At 42.7% G+C, this 22,164-nt stretch overlaps 1 protein-coding gene across 1 annotated transcript in view; it reads right to left on the bottom strand.

The window, feature by feature from the left end:
- FAM129B (family with sequence similarity 129 member B) overlaps positions 1 to 22,164 on the bottom strand; it is a 111,554-nt gene that overhangs the window by 22,177 nt on the left and 67,213 nt on the right. The window contains exons 3-5 of the mRNA XM_027869419.1: positions 18,795 to 18,923; positions 17,108 to 17,213; positions 14,852 to 15,019 (exon numbers count right to left, since the gene is read on the bottom strand). Of these exons, the coding sequence (XP_027725220.1) occupies positions 14,852 to 15,019; positions 17,108 to 17,213; positions 18,795 to 18,923 (403 nt within the window). The remainder of the gene's footprint in view (positions 1 to 14,851; positions 15,020 to 17,107; positions 17,214 to 18,794; positions 18,924 to 22,164) is intronic.

Genomic DNA, 22,164 nt, shown 5'->3' with positions numbered 1-22,164 from the left:
TGTTTCTCAGGCCCTGTCTTTTCTTCATGAAATCCTATCTATCTTCAATCCCATTACTTACATGAAGACTTACTGATCTCCTCTCTGACTAGCTCACATTGACCCCCTTCCTCCTCTCGTCTCAATTGTTTATCATCTTGTATTTCTGTTGCTTGTTACCAATGAAGTGATGAGCATTTATTACAGGTCTGCTTTGTACCAGGAACTGTCCTAGGTACTGTGGTCCATCCCATAAGTGAAGGGAGTAGAGAAGAGGCAGGAGGAGAAGTAGAAGGGTGGTCTTTCAGGCTCAACCTGGATTGCAGTCAGCACATCATTGTCTTCCATGCCTGGCCTGCCCCTCCCCTTCTCCAGCTCTGCCTTTTGAGTTCTAACCTATGCTTTAAAGACCAACTGAAGAGCCAGGTTACCCAGGCAGCCTTCCCTGATTCCAACAAATTCCACCAAGTCAGTCATGATTTTTCCTTCCTTAGGGCTCAGATAGCACTTTGCTTATGGTGCTCCAACATTAATATGCTATTGGCTAATATAGAAATAGGTTTTACACAATTGCATATATGTAACCTATTTTAAATTCTCACCTTTTTAGGGAGGAAGAAGGAGAAAATATGGAACTCAAAAAAATTTTTTTTTTTCAAAAATTTTTAAAATGATTGTTAAAATTGTCTTTACATGTAATTGGAAAAGATAAAACACTATTAAAACATTAATATGTTATTCATTTTGTCTGTACCTGTGATTTCATCAGTGCAGGGAGGTCCTGGTAAAGAAGCCCCATCCCTACCAATGAAAATCTGTAACTTATATCTTAGAAAGTTGCCTGGGGGCACTGAGAGGTTACCAGATTTGCCCAGGATCACACAGTTTGTATATATCAGAAGTGGGGTTTGGACCCAGACAGTCCTAGTTTTAATGCTGGCTCTTTATACACTATGCTATACTGTAATTTTTTGTTTGTTTTTTTGTTTTTGGCTAGGCAATGGGGTTAAGTGACTTGCCCAGGGTCACACAGCTAGTAAGTGTTATGTGTCTGAGTCCGAATTTGAACTCAGGTCCTCCTGAATCCAGGGCTGGAGCTCCATCCACTGCGCCACCTAGCTGCCCCTTATGCTATACTGTATTACAGGGTTTTTTTGTCATTGTTAGTGTATGTAGTGGCATTACAGTTATCTTGCATGTGTGACATCCCCCAAAAGATTAGAGGCTCCATGAGGGGTAGGGATCATGTCTTATGTATGTGGCCCAGTGGATCAAGCGCTGGACCTGGAGTCAGGAAAACCTGAGTTCAAATCTAGCCTCTGACACTTAACTAGCTGTGTGACCCTAGCCTTGCCACTTAAACTCTATTTGCCTCAGTTTCCCCATCTATAAAATGAGGATAACAACAGCACCTACTTCGCAGGGTTATTGTGAGGATAAAATGAAATAATATTTGTAAAGTGCTTTGCAAAGCTTGGAATGCAATCTAAATGCTAGTTATTATTACTTAAAGCTTTTATTTCCCCCCAGCGCCTAGCACAGTGCAGAGCTGGGACCAGGGTGGTGGAAGTCGGTATGGAAAGCAGGAAACAGACATGAAAGATTGCAAAAGAATCACTATAACTTGGTGACTAACTGGATATGGCGGGACAGAGGGAGGAGGAGCCCATCACAGCTTGAGGTTCATAGCCTGGGTGACTGGGAATATGAAGGCACCCGGAGTAGAACTAGGAAAGTGCAGGATACACAGTAGGTGCTTAATAAAGGCCTGATGAACTGTACAGTAGTTAGCTGTGTAAATGCTGAGGGTAGGGGAGGGACCCCATGTTCTTCATCTGGGGCTCCCTACCAACCCCACAAGGCATCGAGTGAAGACACCCTCTCCCCTCCTTCCCTGTCCACAAAGAGAACAGAGAGCCTCCCGCGGCAAGCGGGCTGCCCAGTAGGATTGTCCCGTCATCGCGCTGGTCAGACCTTTAGCAGCCCTCCTTTTCCCATCGTGAAGGGAACCTCTGGGCTGAAGTCTAAGAAACCTAGGAGCACAGGAAAGGCAGGAAGTTGCCAAACCCAACCTGGGGGAGAGAGTGGTTAAAAAGAAAAACCAAGTAAGGCCGTGGCTGAGTCATCACCAACACATGGTTTAGAAAGCCACATGCAAAAGGAACGAGAGGAAAAGGGGAAACATGCATTGTGTTTCAGAAACCTCAGCTCCCACTGAGATTACTGCAAAGTGACTCAACACCTCCCTGCCCCCCCCATCACCACCCCCAGCTCAAAAAAGATCCCCTGAGCACTGGAGGTTTTGATTACCTGCTCCCCACCATCCCCACTCCCCACAGGGTCCTCTCTATCTGTTCCTCCCCCGACCTGCCCATCCCCCATCAAAACAGAACAGCAGCAGGAGGCTGACTGAGCCCAGCTGTGTTGGCAGAGAACAGCTGGATTCCTGCACTGTGGGAACCATCGGCTAGAGAAGGTTCAGGAGTGGGCGAGCTGGCATTCCTGGTCAGGCAGCAGAGTCCCAGATGCCCCAGGCCCTTGGCCAGGCACAGCAGAGGGGTGTGGGGCAGGGATGGGAGGAACCATTGCTGGGGGTGGGGGGTGGGAGTGCTAGACAGCCCCCTGTCTCTACCTTATTATTCTGCCCTACGACTCCAGCTGGTGGAAGGGAGAGAAGCAAGTGAGGTGGGTGATCATCATAATAATGATATTATTAGCAACAAGCAAAATTATTTATATGCACTGTCTAGTTTGATAGATAGAACTGAGGTTCTTGGTTCGTTAGACTCCAGATCCTGAAACAGAGATGTGGAGGAGATACCCATCCTGTCCCCTTCCTCCCCAAGGTTTGCTTCAGGTTCAGCCGAGGTATTAGATGTTTCCCTCCTTTTCTCTTCCAAATACAATCTGCCTCTGAGTGCTGGGAGGGAGGGAGGCTCTCGGGACAGTCCCAACTTCAAACCTCAGTCCTGCCACCACAAGCCCCTCAGAATTTGGTTCAGCAGCCGGCAGAATGCTTGTCTCCTACAAAGGAGACCTGGGCTCAGGTCCCAGTCAATGCAACTTCACTAAAGAAAGCAGCAAAGTGGGATATAAAGGATACCGAATCAAGAGTCAAAAGACCTGGGCCCTGGCTCTGCCATTAACTTGTTTTGTGACCTCGGACAAGACACTTGACCTTCTCTGAGCCTGTTTCCACATTTATAAAAACAAAGGGGCTAGTCTAAAGGACCCCTAGACCCTTTCACCTCTAACGTGCTATGATCCCCTGCCACACGCACACTTTTCCTAAGGCTGAAGCACTGTGGAACCTGAGGGGTGGGGCTCCCCAAAGCCCAATGACTATGGCTTATTGGAAGTGAGAATCAGAGGTCCAAGTCTGAGGGTGGAGACGGGGAAAAGGCAGGCACCTGGTTAAAGCGGTCAGATTTTAACTAGTAGAATGAAATGTTGCTGCCTGCATGTTTTGGGGATGTTATTTTTCCATATGAACCTGTGATTTTTATTGGCAGAGAGAACTCCTGTGAAGAAATTCCTTCTATCAATACGGATCTGCAACTGTTCTGTAACTTCATAGTCTTAGAGAGTTACCTGGGCCCCAAGAGGTTAAATGACTTGCCCAGTGTCACACAGACAATCTCAGTATGTGAAAGAGGCAGGAAATAAACCGAGGTCTTCCTGACTCTTGGGTAGGCTTCCTGTCCCCTAGGTCATGCAGCTTTTCACTGGCATGTCATTATACATAATCCATACATTTAAATTCCGTGCTCAAAAAGCTCAGGTTCCAAGTAGGACGAAAAAAAAAAAAAATCAGAGCAAAACATGCATCAGTATATGCAATCCCTGGAGCTAGTGAAGGAAGGGGCTCCTGGGCTGCTCCCCAAATCAGGAAGATTCCTGCGGACAAGGGACATCAAGGGCACCATGAAACCTCCCCAGTTTCCCTGGAGCTTATAAAGAAACAAGGTAGTGGTTTTGTGGCTACTTGGAAACTCCCTCCCTTGCTCCCTTAGTGACAGCTGGGGGTTGTCCTCCTTACCCTCCCTAGGTTTGTCTCATTCCCATCCTACTGGCAGAGGGAATGGAAAACACATACATTACCCTTCTTTATAGGTCAATAGCTATACTACATTCTTCCTCTTAGACTCTGTTTAGGTCTGTTTCCCCTATCTGAGAAGTAGCACAAATGACCCTTGCCATCTTATTTTTTTTTTTAAGTTTTATTGATACCCTTTGCTTTTCATATCAAGGACATTTTTCCAACATACACTGTTCTCCACAAACCCCTACTGAACCACACTTGTATTTTTTTTCCTTTAATATTTTATTTTCCCCTAATTACATGTAAAAACAATTAACATTTGCTTTTTTAAAAAATTTTGAGTTCCAAATTCTCTCCCTCGCTCCCACCCCCTACTCCCCACATTGAGAAGGCAAGCAACTTGATATAGGTTATACATGTGCAGTCATGCAAAACATATTCCCAACGTTAGTCATTGAACCATACTTGTAACAACCAAAAAAAAAAGTTAAGCAAAATCGACTGAGAAAATACTCATATCTAACATGATTGCAAAGGTTGTAGGGAAATTGAGGGGAAGCACTTTCAGAGAAGACGAAGAGAGAGATTTAATGCTGAGGTATGTTGTCTCCAGCTGGGAGCTCGGAGCTAAAGAGAATGGTGGGAGTAAGAGCACGAGAGAAACTAGACATGGAGAGAGAAAGAGAAAAAATAGAGGGGTGTGTGTGTGTGTGTGGGGAGAGAGAGAGAGAGAGAAAGAGAGACAGAGAGAGAGAGAGAGAGAGAGAGAGAATTTGGAGTGGAATGCAAATAGGCCTGATCTCTTCTCTTTTACTCAACAGTTTCCCCATTCCTTCCCTTTTGAGATAGACCACACTTCTAGACCAGGGATTCTTAACCTGGGGATCTCAGAGAAGCCCTCCTACAAGGGGTCCATGGACAGATTTTAGGGAAGTCTATGAACTTGGATGGGAAAAATTTTATCTTTATTTAGATTAAAACTGGTTTCCTTTGCAATCCTATTTGTTTTATTTCATGCATTTAAAAACACGACTCTCATGAGTCAATAGGCTTCAGCATATGGCCAAAGAACTTTATAACACAACATAAGAACCCCTGCTCCAGAACCTTCTCCCCCAACTTCCCACTACCAAGACGAGAAACTACGAGGTCTGTCAATACAGCCTCATCAATACTGTTCAAGCTCAGAATGTTCCATGCCCAAGTTGGTTTCAGAAACATTGATTAGTTTTACCCTGTCATCTAAAAGAAGAGGAAATCATGGGTCAAAACATCAAAGCTTTCTTCTCCAAGGTCACCCACTTAATGAGAACCAGGACTAGTATTAATAATAATAAAACTAGTAATTTATCTTTATTCCATTCTTTATTGCTTACAAAGCTATTTCCTCATAATAACCCCATGTGGCTGGTAGTATGAGAACCTATTATCCCCTATATCATAGACGAAAGAGAGGTAAGATACCAAAGTGGCTAGACAGCCGTGAAGTCAGGAAGACCCTTGGGTTCAAGTATTGGCTCTGACACATACTGTACTAGCTATGGTAAGTATAGACAGTAAGCATAGAACAGTATAGCAAGTATAGACAGTAAGCAAGTCATGAAACCTTTCAATGACTCAGGAAAATCTTTACTACTATAAGTATTAGAGAAGTTGACAATCTATATTGGTGGAGGGAGTTTTCCACACTAAGAGTTCCCTGTGTTGGTGAAATCATATGCTCAGATCCTGCCCTCACCCCCACCCCCACTTCCAGGTCCCCTTCCCTTAGGAAAAAGATAAATTATGGATGAGGACACCAGAGGTCAAAGAAATGTAGTAGCTCAGCACAAGATGGTACTCATCTAGTAAGTGACAGAATGGGAAGATGACCCAGCTTTCTCTGACACTACTTCTCCTTTGTCCTCTCTAGACCAGCCCCTTCCCGCTCAAGATTTATGATGCTATGACTCCAGGCCGTGCTGTTTCATTGTTAGCCCTTGGCCTAAAGCAGGCACTGTCCTTCTTGTACCTATGCTTTTCCTACATTTCTTGCCTTTGGCTGCTAGGGTGCCCATGGCCAAAACAGCCAGGACAGCTGTTTAGACAGTTTGCAGAGGGAAAGGGACCTTGAGCCTGATGTGACAATGAGAGTGTCTCTTCACATGCCCTTCTCTCAAGAGCCACATGTTTTAGGAGCCATCAGTCTTTAGCTCCTGGAATCTGGGGATTCAGGAGTGAGTGGGAATCAGGCTGGGTTTATGTATTTATGCTGTGACTGTGGCTGCTGTTGCTGCCTCCTGCTAAGCTGGGCCTCTGAGCTCTCCCCTCCCTGCCTGGTCCTGGCAGGCTCCAATGTGAGCAAATTAAAGGTTCTGGGCTGACACATCATCTATCTGAGGCTCCCAAGAACATCCTAAAAAGAGAATTTCCCACAGTCTTCAAACTGGAGAAAAGACAGGGCAGTGATTTCAGCAGAAACTTTCACTGGGGTATCCAACTGCTTTAAACAGATTAGTGAAATAATCAACAATTATTTACTGAGTACCTACTATGCTCTCAGCCCTGAGAAAAAAATCACAATCCCGTCTATATGTATAGCGATTTACAGTGTAACAAAATACATTCACATACATTATATCTCATCTGACTTTGACAAATATCCTTTAAGACAGAACAGTACTATTACATTGGTTTTACAGATGAAGAAACTAATAGGCAGTCAATGACTTGCCCAAAGTCACACAGCTAGTAAATGGAAGAAGTTGGACCAGAACTCTGATTTTCTAACTTCTGGCCTAGGGCTCTTTCCCTAGCAGCCTTTCCCATACAAATACAAATTGCTTCGTAGAAAGGGAGAGAGTGAATAAGTTGTGATATATGAATGTAATGGAATATTACTGTGCTGTAAGAAATGATGAGCAGGCAGACTTCAGAAAAACCTGGAAAGACTTGTATGGACTGATGCTGAGTGAAGAGAGCAGAACCAGGAGAACATTGTATATAGCAACAGCCACACTGTGTCATAACTGACTTTGATAGACTAAGCTCTTCTTAGCAATGCAAGGATCTAAGACGTTTCCAAAAGCCTCATAACGGAAAATGCTATCCACATCCAGAGAAAGAACTATGGAGTCTGAATGCAGATCGAAGCATATTATTTGCTCTCTCTTTTTTTTTTTTTTTGGCTTTGTTTCTTCTTTCTCATGGTTCCTCCTATTGGTTCTAATTCTTCCTTACAACATGATTAATGTGAAAATATGTTTAATAAGAATGCATATGTAGAACCTATATCAGATTGCATGCTGTCTTGGGGAGGGGGGAAGGAAGGGAAGCAGAGAAAATTTAAAACTCAAAAGCTTATGGAAGTGATTGTTGAAAACTAAAAATATATGAATTAATTAAAAAAAAGAAAGAGGGAGGGTTCATTGGTCAGCTAGGGTTTTCTTGATGGCACAATCAACTCAATGAGCTATTCTGATAAATGGGGAATAATGACATCATTCATCTAAAATGAAGATAATCCAAAATTATTTCTATTGAGTTTGGGGATGAATTCTGGTTTCTTCTCAGTAGATTTATCTTCTTATTTAGATTTTGCTTAAGTGAGGAAGCAGAATAGTGTAGTAAACAGACCAATTGAACCTGGAGTCAAAGAGACCTGAATTCAAATCCCAGATCCAACATTTCTTAGTTATATGTTAAACGAATCACTTAATCTCTGACAGTCATATCTATAAAATGGGTTATTGCAAGGAGCATTCTGTAGACTTTGAAGTATTGATACTGTTTCATTGTTAATGGTTCATAATTTAGTTTCCATGTTTATCTCTCTTGCCAACGTGAATTTTAATTTTTGTTTTGTCTGATAAGCATGATTTAAATTCCTGCTTTTTTGGGAAATCACTTGATACAAAGTAAAATTTGATCTAGCCTATACTTTGTGTATTTGTCTTTCAGATGTGTTTCTTGTACACAGCTAATTGTTGGTTTTTGTTTTGTTTTGTTTTTTTTTGGTTAGGCGATGGGGTTAAGTGACTTGCCCAGGGTCACAAAGCTACTAAGTGTTGTGTGTAGGGCTGGTGCTCTATCCACTGTGCCATCTAGCTGCCCCTAATTGTTGTTTTTTTCATCCATTCTCCCACTCTTTTGCCTTATTAGATTGTTTAGTCCATTCATATTTAAGGTTATGATGGTCAGGCTTGGGTTTTAATTTTTATTGCCTTCCTCTTTTTTTTTTTTTAATTAGAACTTTGCCCTTATGATTAGTTTGGCTTATGCTTCTTTGACCCTAGTCTATTTTCAGAGGCTATCTCCTCTACTCTATCCCTTTCTTTCTTCCTTCTCTTATCTTTCCTTCTTCCCTCTCCTTTCTTCTTTACCCTCTTCTTTCCTAGCCCAAGTAAGTATGTGGTTCAAAATTTTTTCCTCTCCTCTAATGTCTTATTTTAAGTAGAATTCTTTTGCTGAACTCTTTTTGAAAAATTTTCCCTTTGCTCTGTCCTCCTCATTACTTCTCTTCCAGTCTACTCTAAATTCTATTTTCTAATTTATAGGCTCTTCTTTTACTTGTTCCTTCTTTATTCCTTGTAGTCCTCAGGATGGTAAGGCTTCTGAAGTTTAGAATTTTAACTTCTTTATCACATTTCTAAGTTGTTTCATCTATAGATCTTCTCCATCTCTCCCTAATTTTTGGTGCGCCCCACTCTTAGAAATATCAATTCATGAAGGAAGCAATGTTAAAGGAAGCAGAGTCATGTGGGAGTCATTCTGTGTCCCAAGTCCTAGTACTACCTCTTATCTTTCTCATGTTCATGCCCAGTTCAAAGGGCTAGGTTGTCCTACTTCTGGTGCTGAGACACCATACCTCACCCCGAGTTCTGGCTATCTCTGAAGGCTCCTACATCTCCCCTCCTGGGGTAGGTTTGGAGTCACAGAATTTGAGAATTTGAAGGGACTTGGGCAGCTATCTAGACCATTTATACTTAAAAGAATTACTCACTATAATAGTCCCAACATAAAGTTATCCAGCCTTTACTTGAACACCTATAGCTTTTTTTTAAACATTCATTTAAAAATTTTTAGTTCCAAATTCTCTCCTTCCCTCCAGCCCCTTCCCCACCTGTGGAGAAGGTAAGCAACATAATACCCATTATACATGTGAAGTCACGTAAAACATTTCCATAATAACCATGTTGCCAAAAAAAGAAGGCAAGAAAAATGAAGTAAAAAAATATTCTTCAATCTGCACTCAGACTTCATCAATTCTCTCTCTGGAGTGGACAGCACTTTTCATCATGGGCATTTGAAGCAGGAATGTATCAAATGGCTCCTGTGTTAAAGATCCATATCACTGGTGACCTCTTTTTTGGGTGGCAGCTTGAGCTCATTTGCTTTTTGGAATATCCTACTCCATTTTGTCCTTAGATTTCTAGTGACTGAGGAGTTACCTTGGGATATTCTAACTGGCAGTCCTTTATATTTAAATGTCTTTTTCCTGGATGCCTGTAAAATTTGTTGTTTGTTATTGAAATTATGAAATTTACATCTCTTAGAGTTTTAAGCTTAGTTGTTGTTTTTGTCCTAGTGGCCATCTGAGGATTCACTTTATCAGTGCTTTGTTGTCAATAATCAACAGTTCTGGACAGTTTTCTTGCTCTATTTCTTCCAGTATGATATTCAGACTTTTTAATCTGTCATGTTTTTCTGGGAGAGCTATGGTCCTCATGCTATTGCTGTATATGCCCTGTCTTCAAGGTGAATGACTTTGAATTTTATAGAATGCGTGTGTTTATTTGTTCAGCATGATTGCCTTTTGTTTTTCTTCTGCCAATTTTTCTTCTGCTTCTATGTTTCTATGTTCTAGATCAGTCACTTTCTCTTTCAAGTTTCTATTTTCTTGGAAGGAAAATCTGTCAAATCTTTGAAGCTCTATAGAGCTCTCATTTCTGACCTATTTCTAATATCTTCTACAATTTTATTTTTCTTTTGATACATTCTGGAGTTTCTTCTTGTTTTTTCATGATCTCTGGGGAGTCTGAAGAATTATCCTTTTGATCAGGGAATTTTGGTCCATTTTCCTTCATAATGTAACAACTGTTACTAGCCAGAGTTTTATTCATTCTTCTTTCTGTCTTCATGAGCCTCTCTAGTTGGCTTATCTACTTTCTTTTTTTTATTAATTTATTTTGATTTATCAACAATCACTTCCATAAGCTTTTGAGTTTTTTTTCCCCTCCTCCCTTCCTCCCTCCTCAAGACGGCTCACAATCTGGTATAAGCTATACATATACATTCCTATTAAACATATTTTCACATTAGTGATGCTGTAAGGAAGAATTAGAACCAATAGGAGGAACCATCAGAAAGAGGAAACAAAACACAACAGAAGAAAAAAAATAGCAAATAGTATGCTTCAATCTGCATTCAAACTCCATAGTTCTTTCTTTGGACGTGGATAGCATTTTCCATCATGAGACCTTTGGAGATGTCTTAGATTCTTCCATTGCAGAGAAGAGCTAAGTATATCAAAGTTAGTCATTGCACAGTGTGGCTGTTACTATGTACAATGTTCTCCTGGTTCTGCTCACTTCACTCAGCATCAGTCCATGCAAGTCTTTCCAGGTTTTTCTGAAGTCTTCCTGCTTGTCATTTCTTTTAGCACAATAGTATTCCATTACATTCATATACCACAGCTTGTTCAGCCATTCCCCAATTGATGGGCATTCCCTCAATTTCCAATTCTTTGCCACCACAAAAAGAGTTGCTATAAATATTTTTGTACATGTGGGTCCTTTTCCCATTTTTATGATCTCTTTGGGATACAGTCGTAGAAGTGCTACTGTTGGGTCAAAGGGTACGTACATTTTTATAGCCCTTTGGGCATAGTTTCAAAGTGCTCTCCAAAATGGTTGGATCATTTCACAATTCCACCAACAATGCATTAGTGTTCCACTTTTCCCACATCTTCTCCAACATTTATCATTTTCCTGTTTTGTCATGTTGGTCAATCTGATAGGTGTGATGTGGTACCTCACAGTTGCTTTGATTTGCATTTCTCTAATCAATAATGATTTAGAGCATTTTTTCATATGACTATAGATGGCTTTAATTTCTTCATCTGAGAACTGCCTGTTCATATCCTTTGACCATTTATCAATTGGGGAATGACTTGTATTCTTATAAATTTGACTTAATTCTCTATATATTTTAGAAATGAGGCCCTTATCAGAGAGATTGGTTGTAAAAATCCTTTCTCAATTTTCTACTTTCCTTCTAATCTTGGTTGCATTGGCTTTGTTTGTGCATAAACTTTTCAATTTAATGTAATCAAAATTATCCATTTTGCATTTTGCAATGTTCTCTATCTCCTGTTTGGTCATGAATTCTTCTGTTCTCCATAAATCTGATAGGTAAACTATTCCTTGCTCTCCCAGTTTGCTTACAGTATCAGCCTTTATAAATCATGAACCCATTTTGACTTTATTTTGGTATATGGTGTGAAATTTTGGTCTGTGCCTAGCTTCTGCCATACTCTTTTCCAGTTTTCCCAGCAGTTTTTGTCAAATAGTGAGTTCTTAGTTTATCAAATAGTAGACTGCTATAGCCACTGACTACTGTGTCTTTCATACCTAACCTATTCCACTGATTCACCACTCTATATCTTAGCCAGTACCATGTAGTTTTAATGATTGCTGCTTTATAATACAATTTAAGATCTGGAACAGCTAGACCACCTTCCCCTGCATTTCTTTTCATTAGTTCCTTTGATATTCTGGACCTTTTGTTATTCCAAATGAATCTTCTTATTATTTTTTCTAGCTCTACAAAAGAATTTTTTGGTAGTTTGATTGGTATGGCACTGAACAAGTAAATTAGCTCAGGTAGAATTGTCATTTTTATTATATTAGCTTGGCCTACCCATGAGCAACTGATGTTTTTCCAATTATTTAGATCTGACTTTATTTGCGTGGAAAGGGTTTTGTAATTGTGTTTATATAGTTCCTGGGTTTGTTTCGGTAGGTAGGCTTATCTACTTTCAAGGTAGGTTTTTACTCAGGCTGAAAGAAAAAATCCAAAGGACAAGTCATTGTCTCCAGTTTCACTCTTCATTCTTTGGTCCTTCCCTCTTCTACCTTCCACTGTTGCACTGGTTCCTAAAAGTTGCATTCTGAAGCAGAAGGAGATGAGATTCCTTGTACTGCCTGAGTCTGCCATGTAGAGCGGAGACACTGGTTTTTATTTCATAGCGTTTTTTTGTGTTTTTGTTTTATTTTATTTTTTTTTACCTTGTGAGATGTTTCTGTCTCTTATCTTGAGGCTTCATCCTTAGCACAATTTCTTTTTCTGAGGTTTTTGGGTTGCTCAGCCTCATGTGAAAACAACCATTCTACCACCATATCAATCATGGGGCCAGAATCATAGATGTAAGTGCTATATGAATGTGAGATCACTATCATTATTATAGGTTACCATTAACATGTTTGCATTCCCTGAGAATCTGAACTAGCAGAAAGGTAAAATATACCAGCTGCCTGCTGAAGGGCAGGGAAGAAATCAACCTGGGATGAAAAACTTGCTCTAGACATGCTTCTGAGCAGGAAATTCATCCTGAATGTGACTACATGATAACCTCTGAGGTTACTTTACTTGGGTCACAAATAGCCCCAGGGGCCTTCACCAGTTCAGAGGTTAGAATTCTATTCATATGCCCACGCTGCCAGACTGAAGACAGAAAGGTCACAGACTCATAGTTGGAAGAGAGCTCATAGATTATCTGGTCCAACTCTATCAATTTCTAGAAGAAGAAATTGAAGTTCCAAGAGGTAATAGGAAAGTAGGCAGGTGGAATCCAGGTTGTCTGATCCAAATCTACTACTATCCATTACACCTCCAAGCAAATCTGTGTCAGAACAAAGGGTCAGCAGCCCTTTCTTGGTTCCCCAGCCTTAGGTCGAGCTCTTGAACTGTGAATAGCCTCAAAGGCATCTCTGGACAAACAGATTTGTCAGATTGGAGAGATCTTTAGCTAACATGGTCCCATCTCTGACTTGCCTAGTGACACCACCCCATTTGGGAACCTGGATAATTGCTCTCTAACTTCCCTAGCATAAAAATACAGCAGATCGATGGCAACCTGTGCATATGTGGGAGAGGAGAGAAGGTACAGCAATTCTACCTGCATCACAGTTCAGATCTTGGCCCCAACCTCCTACTTCTCACAGACTGCTGGAGCCTCAGGCCCAACCTTTAACACAGCAGGCTATCCGTTCTCACAAGGCTCTACCTTTCCCAACATCCTCATCACTCGATGCTAGGTTCTGTGCCACCCAGATCACTAGCAAAGGGCTAGAGAGTCTCTGTCTGCCAGGTCTGTTTTTCCCTAGAGCACTCTGGATGTGAGGGTGCAGCTGGTTTCAACTGTTTGAAGCATTTCCTAAAACGATGATGATCCTTATTATGTAGATGGTGACAGTGAAGCACAGAAAGGTCACCTACTTTACCTACTAGCACACAGCCTAGAGAGTGATGATTTTAGGAACAGGTAGGCTGCCTGGCTTCAATGTTGCTCAATTGAGAGCTATAACTCAGTTCAGAGTTAGAGAAGGAGGAAAAGAGTACAGGGTGTACACTCAACATGAGGCAGCCAGAATCCAGCAGGCCACTGGACAGTGGCATCTGAAACGTGGCACTTCCAGCACCAGACCCTCTTCCTTCTCCTCCCATGTTCCACTAGCCCCAGGGGAGCAGCTAAACAAGCTGCCTTTTGTGGGGTGGGCAACGTGCCCAGCTCAAGGTGGCAGAAGCAATTCAGATGTGATTGATGACCTGCTTCTTACTAAGAAGCCCTTTAAATCCTCCCACTGCCCCCCCTGCTCCCAAATTCCAGCCCAGCCTGGACTCAAGAGGTAGCTTTTGAACTGGCTGAAAGATTAGGGAGGATGGGGTGGAGTGATATGTAAATGCCCGGAGTCCAGGGCCTTGTGCCAAGACCCAACCCTGTCAGGTCTCTGTTCCCAGCCTGCAGAGACATGCAAGGGATAACCTGTGCTGGGGCATGCCATGACAGGAGGGGGAAGGGGAAGGGAAAGCAGAGAGCTCATCGGTGTGCCTCTGAAGCAACAGTGCTATGAGCTCACCTCTAACTCTCAGCCTCCCCTAAGCCAATGAAGTTGAAAACAGAGCCATCCTCCAGGTTTTCAGATTTGAAGTTTAACCGAGGAAGCCACCCTCCCAGAACCCAGGAAGAATTTGGCAAATGTGGACACTAGGCCACCAGGTAGAAAGTCCAACAGCTTAAGCCACTATTGGGCCCTCTGCACCAAGAAGGAGGCTGTCATCCTATAAGATGTTGGGGAAATTAATAGAATCACAGAATCTTGACACTAAAAGGGAAATTTAGAAACCGTCTGTCATTTCACAGATGAAAAAACAGAGGCCAAGAAAGGTAAGGTGACTCACCTAAGGTCATACTGTAAGTTAAGAACAGGGTTGGGACTAGAGCGTGGGTCCCTTGACTTTCTGCTACATCATCCTATCTTAAATTGAGGACCAGAGAAGTGAAATAATCCGCTAAAGATCACACAGCTCTTCAAGTGACAGGGCTGGGTGGCCCTGAACCCTAGTCTCCTGACACCTTGTCCTACTAGTATCCCATTGCCCTCTGAAGGGGCTGATACCCATTTAGTTTTTCAAATCTGATGAATTTCATGAAATCCAATTCTAAGAGGAAAGAAGCTTTCTGCTCTACCCCACAAAGGTCTCATTCTCTTCCATTCTCCCCTTCAGGAGTACTTGTCTGGGACCCTTCCTCCCCCCAGGGACCCAGGCTCCCCATCAGACCACACTCACCATTGTTGCAGTGCCGGACACAGTCCTGGAACACGGCCAGCCACTTCTCCTGCTCGGGCTCCGTCATCACACAAAAGTAATAGTGTCGAGAATATGGATGCCAGAGGATCAGGGGGTACTGGGTAGGGCACTTCAGAATTGGAGCAGCACCAGATTTGGGGGCTGGCCCTGTTGATGAGAAATGAAATCAAGATAGCATCATGTCACATGCCTACAGGGATTCTATCTCTATCACACCATATTTTATCTTAACAACCGTTGGAGGTACAAAGAAAAGCAAATATTATTCCCCCTTCAATGATGAGGCACCCAGAGCAAGTCACTGCATTTAATCACAGATCTCGTGCTGGAAGGGAATTCAGAGGTCATTGTTCCAGCCTCCTAATTGTGCAGATGAGGAGATGGAGGCCAGAAGTCAAGCGACTAGCCTGAGCTCACACAGAAAGGAGCACATCCAGGATTCTTGCTCCACTCCCGGAACTCCAAGGCCAGCCTTCTTTCTACTGTACTTTGGGTCTAAGGTCATTGCCAGTCAGTGGAGGTGGGACTACAAAACAAGCCCATTTTTTCTTTCTACTCTAGAGGCCCCAGGGTTTTGATTTTCCTTCAGGGTCATGGCAGGTCAGAGGTCCTCCAGGCACCCACCCTTCCAATGCCAATGAGATCCATCTGGATTTACCTATCTTTCTCAGCACCAGGATGAAATATCTATGACCAGTACCAATCCCACCATGGGGCTGGCTGGTTCTTGCAAAACCCATCCTCTTCTGTTCCAAGAGAGGATCACTAATTTAGAGCTAGAAGGTGTCCCGGACGCCATCTAGTCCAACTATCTCATTTTACAGGTGAGGAAAATGAGGCACAGAGAGGTTAAAGTGACTTGCCCACAGTCACACCAATAGCATGTGGCAAAGCTGAGATTCAAAACCAGGTGCTATGCCTCCCAATCCAGCTCTCCTTGTACTACGTGAGGGTCGAGTCCCCTGGAAGCCAGCCCTTCCTCGGCTGCCATATCCTAGACAAAGACCTTTTCATCCCCTCAGACTCCTACGGAAACAGCGTTCCTCTCCCTCAGAAGGCCAGCAAAGGGGGAACCTTTGAATCCACGGCCTTTGTTCAGACACGACAGATCTGGGGCAGATTACACAAACTTCAGGCCAGTCACAGGCATGCTGTGGCTGTCCCTTCTGGAGGGAGGTATTCTACCTAGCATACTCGAGACTTTGCTCCTGGGAACAGATCACAACAACCCCCTCTTATTTCTCAGGGAGGAGGCAGGATGATCCTCTACGTGGCAGACTACCTTTTTGGGGGGGGAGGGGAGTACTTTTCAGGGAAACAGGGTAGAAGTGAGTGGGGGGGGGTTAAGGATGAGTTGGGGGCAGGGATGGGGAGGGGCGATAAAGAGAAGAAAACAAGAAGGTAAGGGAGAGCCAACCTGGGGTACTGGCTGGGAGACAGGAAACCTGGGTTCTAATCCTAGCTTTGACACTAACTAGCAGCAATTCTTCACTTCTTTCAGCTCTCACTTCCTCAGCTTTTAATAAAAAGATTGAAGTCGATGAGCTTGAAGGCTCCTTCCAGTTCTAACACTCCATGATTCAAGGGCAGCTAGGTGGCTCAGTGGATAGAGCACCAGGCCTGGACTCAGGAAGACTCCTCTTCCTGAGTTCAAATCTGGCCTTAGACACTTTCTAACTGTGTAACCCTGGGCAAGTCACTTAACCCTGTTTGCCTCAGTTTCCTCATCTGCAAAATGGTCTGGAGAAGGAAAGGGCAAACCACTCCAGTATCTTTGCCAAGAAGACCCCAAATGGGGTCATGAAGAGTGGTACACTACTGAAAAACGATTAAACCACAACAAAGGTGATTCAAGGAAAATGGTGAATATCTTGGGTCCTAAGACTTTACGATGAATCCTGCACAACAGAATTGGCATCCACATTGGCCCATTTCTTTTTCCTTTGAATTCTGGCCCCTCATTTTCCTTGCTTTCGTTTGCCAGGATGAAGCTAAAGCTTGCAGCATAGCTGTGTGTCACCGTGGCCGTATAGCTCAGCTTGTTAGAGGCTGGTGTTTATGAGGCCTGTCATCAAAGCCAATGAACTCATACTCTATTCCACATAGCCCAAATGGCTCTTCTACAAATGTGTGCCACTGGTCATTGAGGCACTTAGCTCTGTGCAAAACCATTCCACTATAAGAAAGGCATTTTAAAGTTGCAGTCATGTCTTTCCACTCAGGGCAGCATGTTACCTGGTAAAGAATTACCGACGAGTTCTAGGTACTGATCCACTGAGGTAAGGATTTTATAGCCTGCGCTGTTGATGATAGCCCGGGGTGGGATCTGTCTCTCGTAGGCCTGAAGGGATTGAGAAGAAAGTCAACCTAGGAAGGGGCTACTGCTGAATCCCAAACTATATCCCAATTCCTGGCTCCCATCATGCAGTTCTGGCTGCTTAAAGTAGTACTAACCCTTCCCAACATCATAACCCGACCCAGTGGTTCTTTCCCTGAGTATTCCAGATTAAGAGTTGGCGGAGGAGGACAGGAGAATAATGACTTCCTACAAAACACCAAGGGAAGGGTAGTCACTTAATAATGTGTCTAAACAGATACTAGACAAAACACTTGCATTTTGCCCTCTACCAACAGGCACCAACACCCAACATGTGAAGTATTCCATCCTTAAAATGCCTTTATAAAGCTTCAAATTACATAAAATGAACCAGACCCTGACTTTTATCAATGCTGTGTATCACTTTTGCATAAGCAAGGGACATGACACCACCCAGGGGATGAAATTCAGTTTAACTGCTCAGAGCTTGCCTGGAGAAGGTTTTGGTGGGAAAGGAAGTAGTAACCACGGGCAACAATCAATTCAGGCCTTATCTGTCTATTCCGATTATCCATTCTACCCCTTCCCCACCCAGGGATGCAGATAAAGAGAATGGAGTCAGCTTTTATTTTTTTTTTATAACAACCCCAGCTGCTCCCTTCCTTTCTGCCACTCTCCTAGAATGGCACTTGAATAAGTCAGTGAAAAAAAGCATTTTATTAAGTGTTTACTATGTGCCCAGAATCAGTGTGGTATATGAGAACTGAAATTGAGGTCAGAAAGACCTGGATTTGAGTCCTGCGCCTAACACATACTGGCTGTGTGACCCTAAGTCACTGTTTTAGGCAAATCTCTAAGACCATGGTACATCTTACTTACACCCCAGATCTGGCCTGTTTCCTTACTGGGTACACTATGGTGCTAACAAAGACGTCTGAGTTACAAGTTCAATCAAGACAGAGGCTAATTACAACAAAGAAATCTGTTCCACATCCAAAAACTGGAAGAAACATGCAAAATGAAGTATGGTTTACTGGAAAGAGTACATCTCATCAATGGTAAGATATAAATTGCAGAGAAAGTACTGATCCGCATTGGCAGAGGGAGTTTCCTTACCAAGCAGTTCTCCATACCAGTGAAACCACAAATTCAGTGCCTTTCCTCTCCGTTACTATGTACCAGCCACATAGTAACACTAGTGATACTGGGTGCCACATCTACCCCCTTAGGGTAGAAGTTTATATTGGAGCAGGGGTAGGGAGAAAAAGGGGAAGCCTAGGCTAATGTTGGGCAGGGAATTGGAATGGAGAGCAGGGCTGACCAAGGCTTCCCTGACAACTCAGATCCAGGAATGAATAATGATGACGGTAATGATGATGATGATGATGATGATGATGGCACAACTAAGAAGATAAAGACAAAGCTACTACTTTCTATTACAATGAAGGATTCAGAGTAGGGGGAGATCTCACACCAAGGAAAGAAAGTGGGCTGGAGTCCAAGGCCTTCCTCCACTGACTCTGTAAGGCTGGAAAACCTGGGCCTAGACCCCTCACTGCCCCCCCACCCCATTCCAGTCTAGTCCCCTGTTCCAACAGCACTTACAGCTTTGTTCTCATAGAGCACGAGCCCATAGTTGTGTGGCACGAGGCTAAAGCGATTCCTCCACTTCTTGCTGTCTTCTAGGTACTGAAACAGGTTCCCAGAGAAGATGACTCGTTCGTCCAATGGCACCTGTGAGAGGAAGCACAGAAGAGGAGGGCTGGAGCAGGTCTCAGTGCTCCATGGTAGCAATGAGATGCAATGGTAGGCCTGATGCAAATGTACCCACGGACACCCAGGGTCTGGCCTGTTTCCTCGCTGGTTACACTATGGTGCTAACAAAGAGGTCTGAGTTACAAGTTGAATGAAGACATGGGCTACGTGCAATAAAGAAATCTGTTTCACATCCATAAACTGGAAGAAACTTACAAAATGAAGTGTGGTTTAATGGAAAAAGCAATTCACTGGGAGTCACACTTGGGTTCTGATTCTAGTTCTGACACTGACTTGCTGTGTGACCTTTGGCAAGTGATGGCTCCTCACTGGGCCTCAGAGAGAGGCTAGATTGGATGGACCCTAAGTTCTGTTGTAGCTCCAAAGGTCTCTTCTAACTTTAAGATTTTCTTGTTCTTCAATTCCATTTTACCAGGGCTATGAGAAGAAGGGCCCTTGGAATTGCTATCATGGAAAATCTTATCTGATGCTTTCATTTGATCAAAATCTGTTCTCTAGGCTTTCCTTGAACTCTTCTATATGTTCACAACTCCAATCAATACAGTGACCGATCTTGACGTCAGAGGTCTGACAGTGACACATGCCTCTCACCTCTAGGCAAACAGATGGCAAATTATAGGTATGAAATGAGGTACGCATTTTCCAACTTGGTCAATGTTTTTTAAAATTAAATTTTGTTTTCAAACAAAGATCTGCCCTCTCTCTCTTTCATCTCTCTCCCTCTCCCACACTCACACCCACTGAGAAAGCAGGAAAAACAGAACTCCTGTTACAAACACATATAATCAAACAAAACAAATTCATACATTGGCCATGTCTAAAAAAAAAAGTCTCAGTCTGTACTCTGGGCCCATCATCTTTCTATCAAAAGGTGGGTAGCATGTTTTATCATGAGTCCTCTGGAATTGTAGTTGATCAGAGTTCCTAATTCTTTCGAAGTTGTTTGTCTCTACAATATTGTTGTTACCATATAAACTTTTCTCTTGGTTCTGTTCACCTCACTTTGTATCAGTTCATATAAATCTTCCCAGGTTTCTCTGAAATGGTCCCTTTCATTATTTCTTACAGTATTCCATCACATTAGTATACCAAAACTTGTATAGTCATTCCCCAAATGATGGGCATCCCCTGGGTTTCCAATACTTTTTGGCCAGTGTATTGACTTAATTTCCATGATTCTACGTATTCATTATGAGAGGCTTCTATTTTGGGAATGGAATGGTGATGTAAAAAAAGGAAAAGAACATCAATAAAACACTGGAGAAAAAAAGAACTTTGTTTAATAGCTGGAAGTGGACAGGGAACAAAATCTGACTCCTTAGGATAATTAAGTCCAAAGAATAGCCCATCGTGATGGAGCTATAGCCTTCAAGTCCCAGATGAGACCACTACACTATGAACAGAAAGCATAAACGGACCATGCATTCATACCACAAATATTTTTAAAGCAGCTCTGATGGGTCTCATACTTAGTTCTGGGAATACAATGATGTAAATGAAACAGTCACTTCTCTCAAGGAACTCATATTCTGACGGAGGGGGAATATGACATATACACAAATAATACAAGATAGAATGTGATGAAAGCAAAGGAGAGATCCAAACAAGTTTTCTAGGAAAATATAAGGATGGGAAGGATGCTTTCAGCTGAGCAAAGGTTAGAATCAACATCAGGAAAAGTTCCAAGAAGGTGGTGGCAATTGAGATGAGTCTGGAAGGAAAAAAAGGATTCTGAAAAGTAGGCAAGAGGAAGGTGTGAATTCCATGCTCATCACCTGTCACTCATTAAGCATTTATTGAGTACCTTCTACATGCCAGGCACCTTGCTAAGCACTGGGGATACAAAGATAGGCAAAGGCAGTCTCTACCCTGGAAGAACATGAAATCTAACCTACTTAACTTCTTTTTGTCAAATCATGAACCGAACCCAAAGTTCTCACAAAACAACCTAGTTGAGAGCTAGAATCAAAGAGGTATATTCTGAAACTACTGAACTGGAATAGCAAAATATTTTGTGAAATGAAAGTGAACCAATGCTTCATTTATTTGCTGCTTCTGCGTGGACTGGGACATAGCTCTATGCCATGTTCACCCTCTAAGACCCTCTCCCAAGGAGCACAATCTGAACGTGATTTGATGCTCCTGTTCAGCGTCATACATCACTTCCTCCTGCTCTTCAAGGGGGAAGCTCAGATAAATTTTTCTTTTTTTCAAATGAAAACCCATTGTACACAAACAATAGGGCCTCTTAAGCTGCTTCCTACCCAGGGATTAAAAATATTTACCAAAAAAAAGAAAGGGGGGAGGGGGGAGGCAGCCGCTCAGAATTGTGCCTTTGCAAAGTCACAAAGCACTGGAAGCTTAAAGGGCTATATTTAGAATCTAAAGCAGACGCTAAATTTGGCAAACACATCTCTCCCCCATTTCTAGTAAGGCACAGAAGGATCTGTTTTCTCAGTCTCTCAGCTTGGCCTCTTCTGGGGTGTGTCCACCCTCTGTAACTGAGGTCCCTTCCTTGGTTCAGACCTCCCCACCCCCCTCTCCTTCATTTGGTCTTCCTTCCTCTCTCCAGACCTGGTAAGGCAGCTTCTCAGAAGGATGGGCCCACGTGCACTCTTCTCAATCAGGACAATATACTTGCACGAGCTGATTTTCCCAGAAAGATCTAGGCTCAGGTCCCCCCTCCCTGGCTCTGTTGCCCTAAACCTTACGCAGTTCATAATAGTTGTGTGTTGCGAGGTTTGCTGGTTTTGATATTATTTACAAAACTGTCAAATAATTGAGTGACAGCTCTACTAGGAGCCCAAGAGGAAAAGAAAATTGAATTTCCAGGCTGAGATTATCTTAGAAGAAGCAAAACTCTTTGTCATAAAAGCCACATAGAATCATAGACTGCTGAAGTGAGAGAAAACCAGAAAAATCATTTCTCCTCCACACAAATTTTCAAAGCTATAAAGGAGGAGAGAACTCAAACTCTGAAAAATAGAAAGCAAAATGGGGACCAAGTTAAAGGATAGAAGAGAAGAAAGACTCTTCTGGTAAGCAGTATAAAGGAGTAAAAAGAACATGGTGCTAGGAATCAAGAGACTTAAAGTGTGACCTTGGGCAAGTCATTATAACAGGAGGATTGGTCTAAATGATCTTGAGGGTCCAGTTCAGGTCTAAGAATCTCTGATGCTACAGTCAAGGAGAATCATTA

The sequence above is a fragment of the Vombatus ursinus genome, unplaced genomic scaffold (genome assembly GCF_900497805.2).
Source record: "Vombatus ursinus unplaced genomic scaffold, bare-nosed wombat genome assembly UNPS02014793.1, whole genome shotgun sequence".
Taxonomy (NCBI): domain Eukaryota; kingdom Metazoa; phylum Chordata; class Mammalia; order Diprotodontia; family Vombatidae; genus Vombatus; species Vombatus ursinus.
This window is presented reverse-complemented; position numbering and strand designations above follow the sequence as displayed.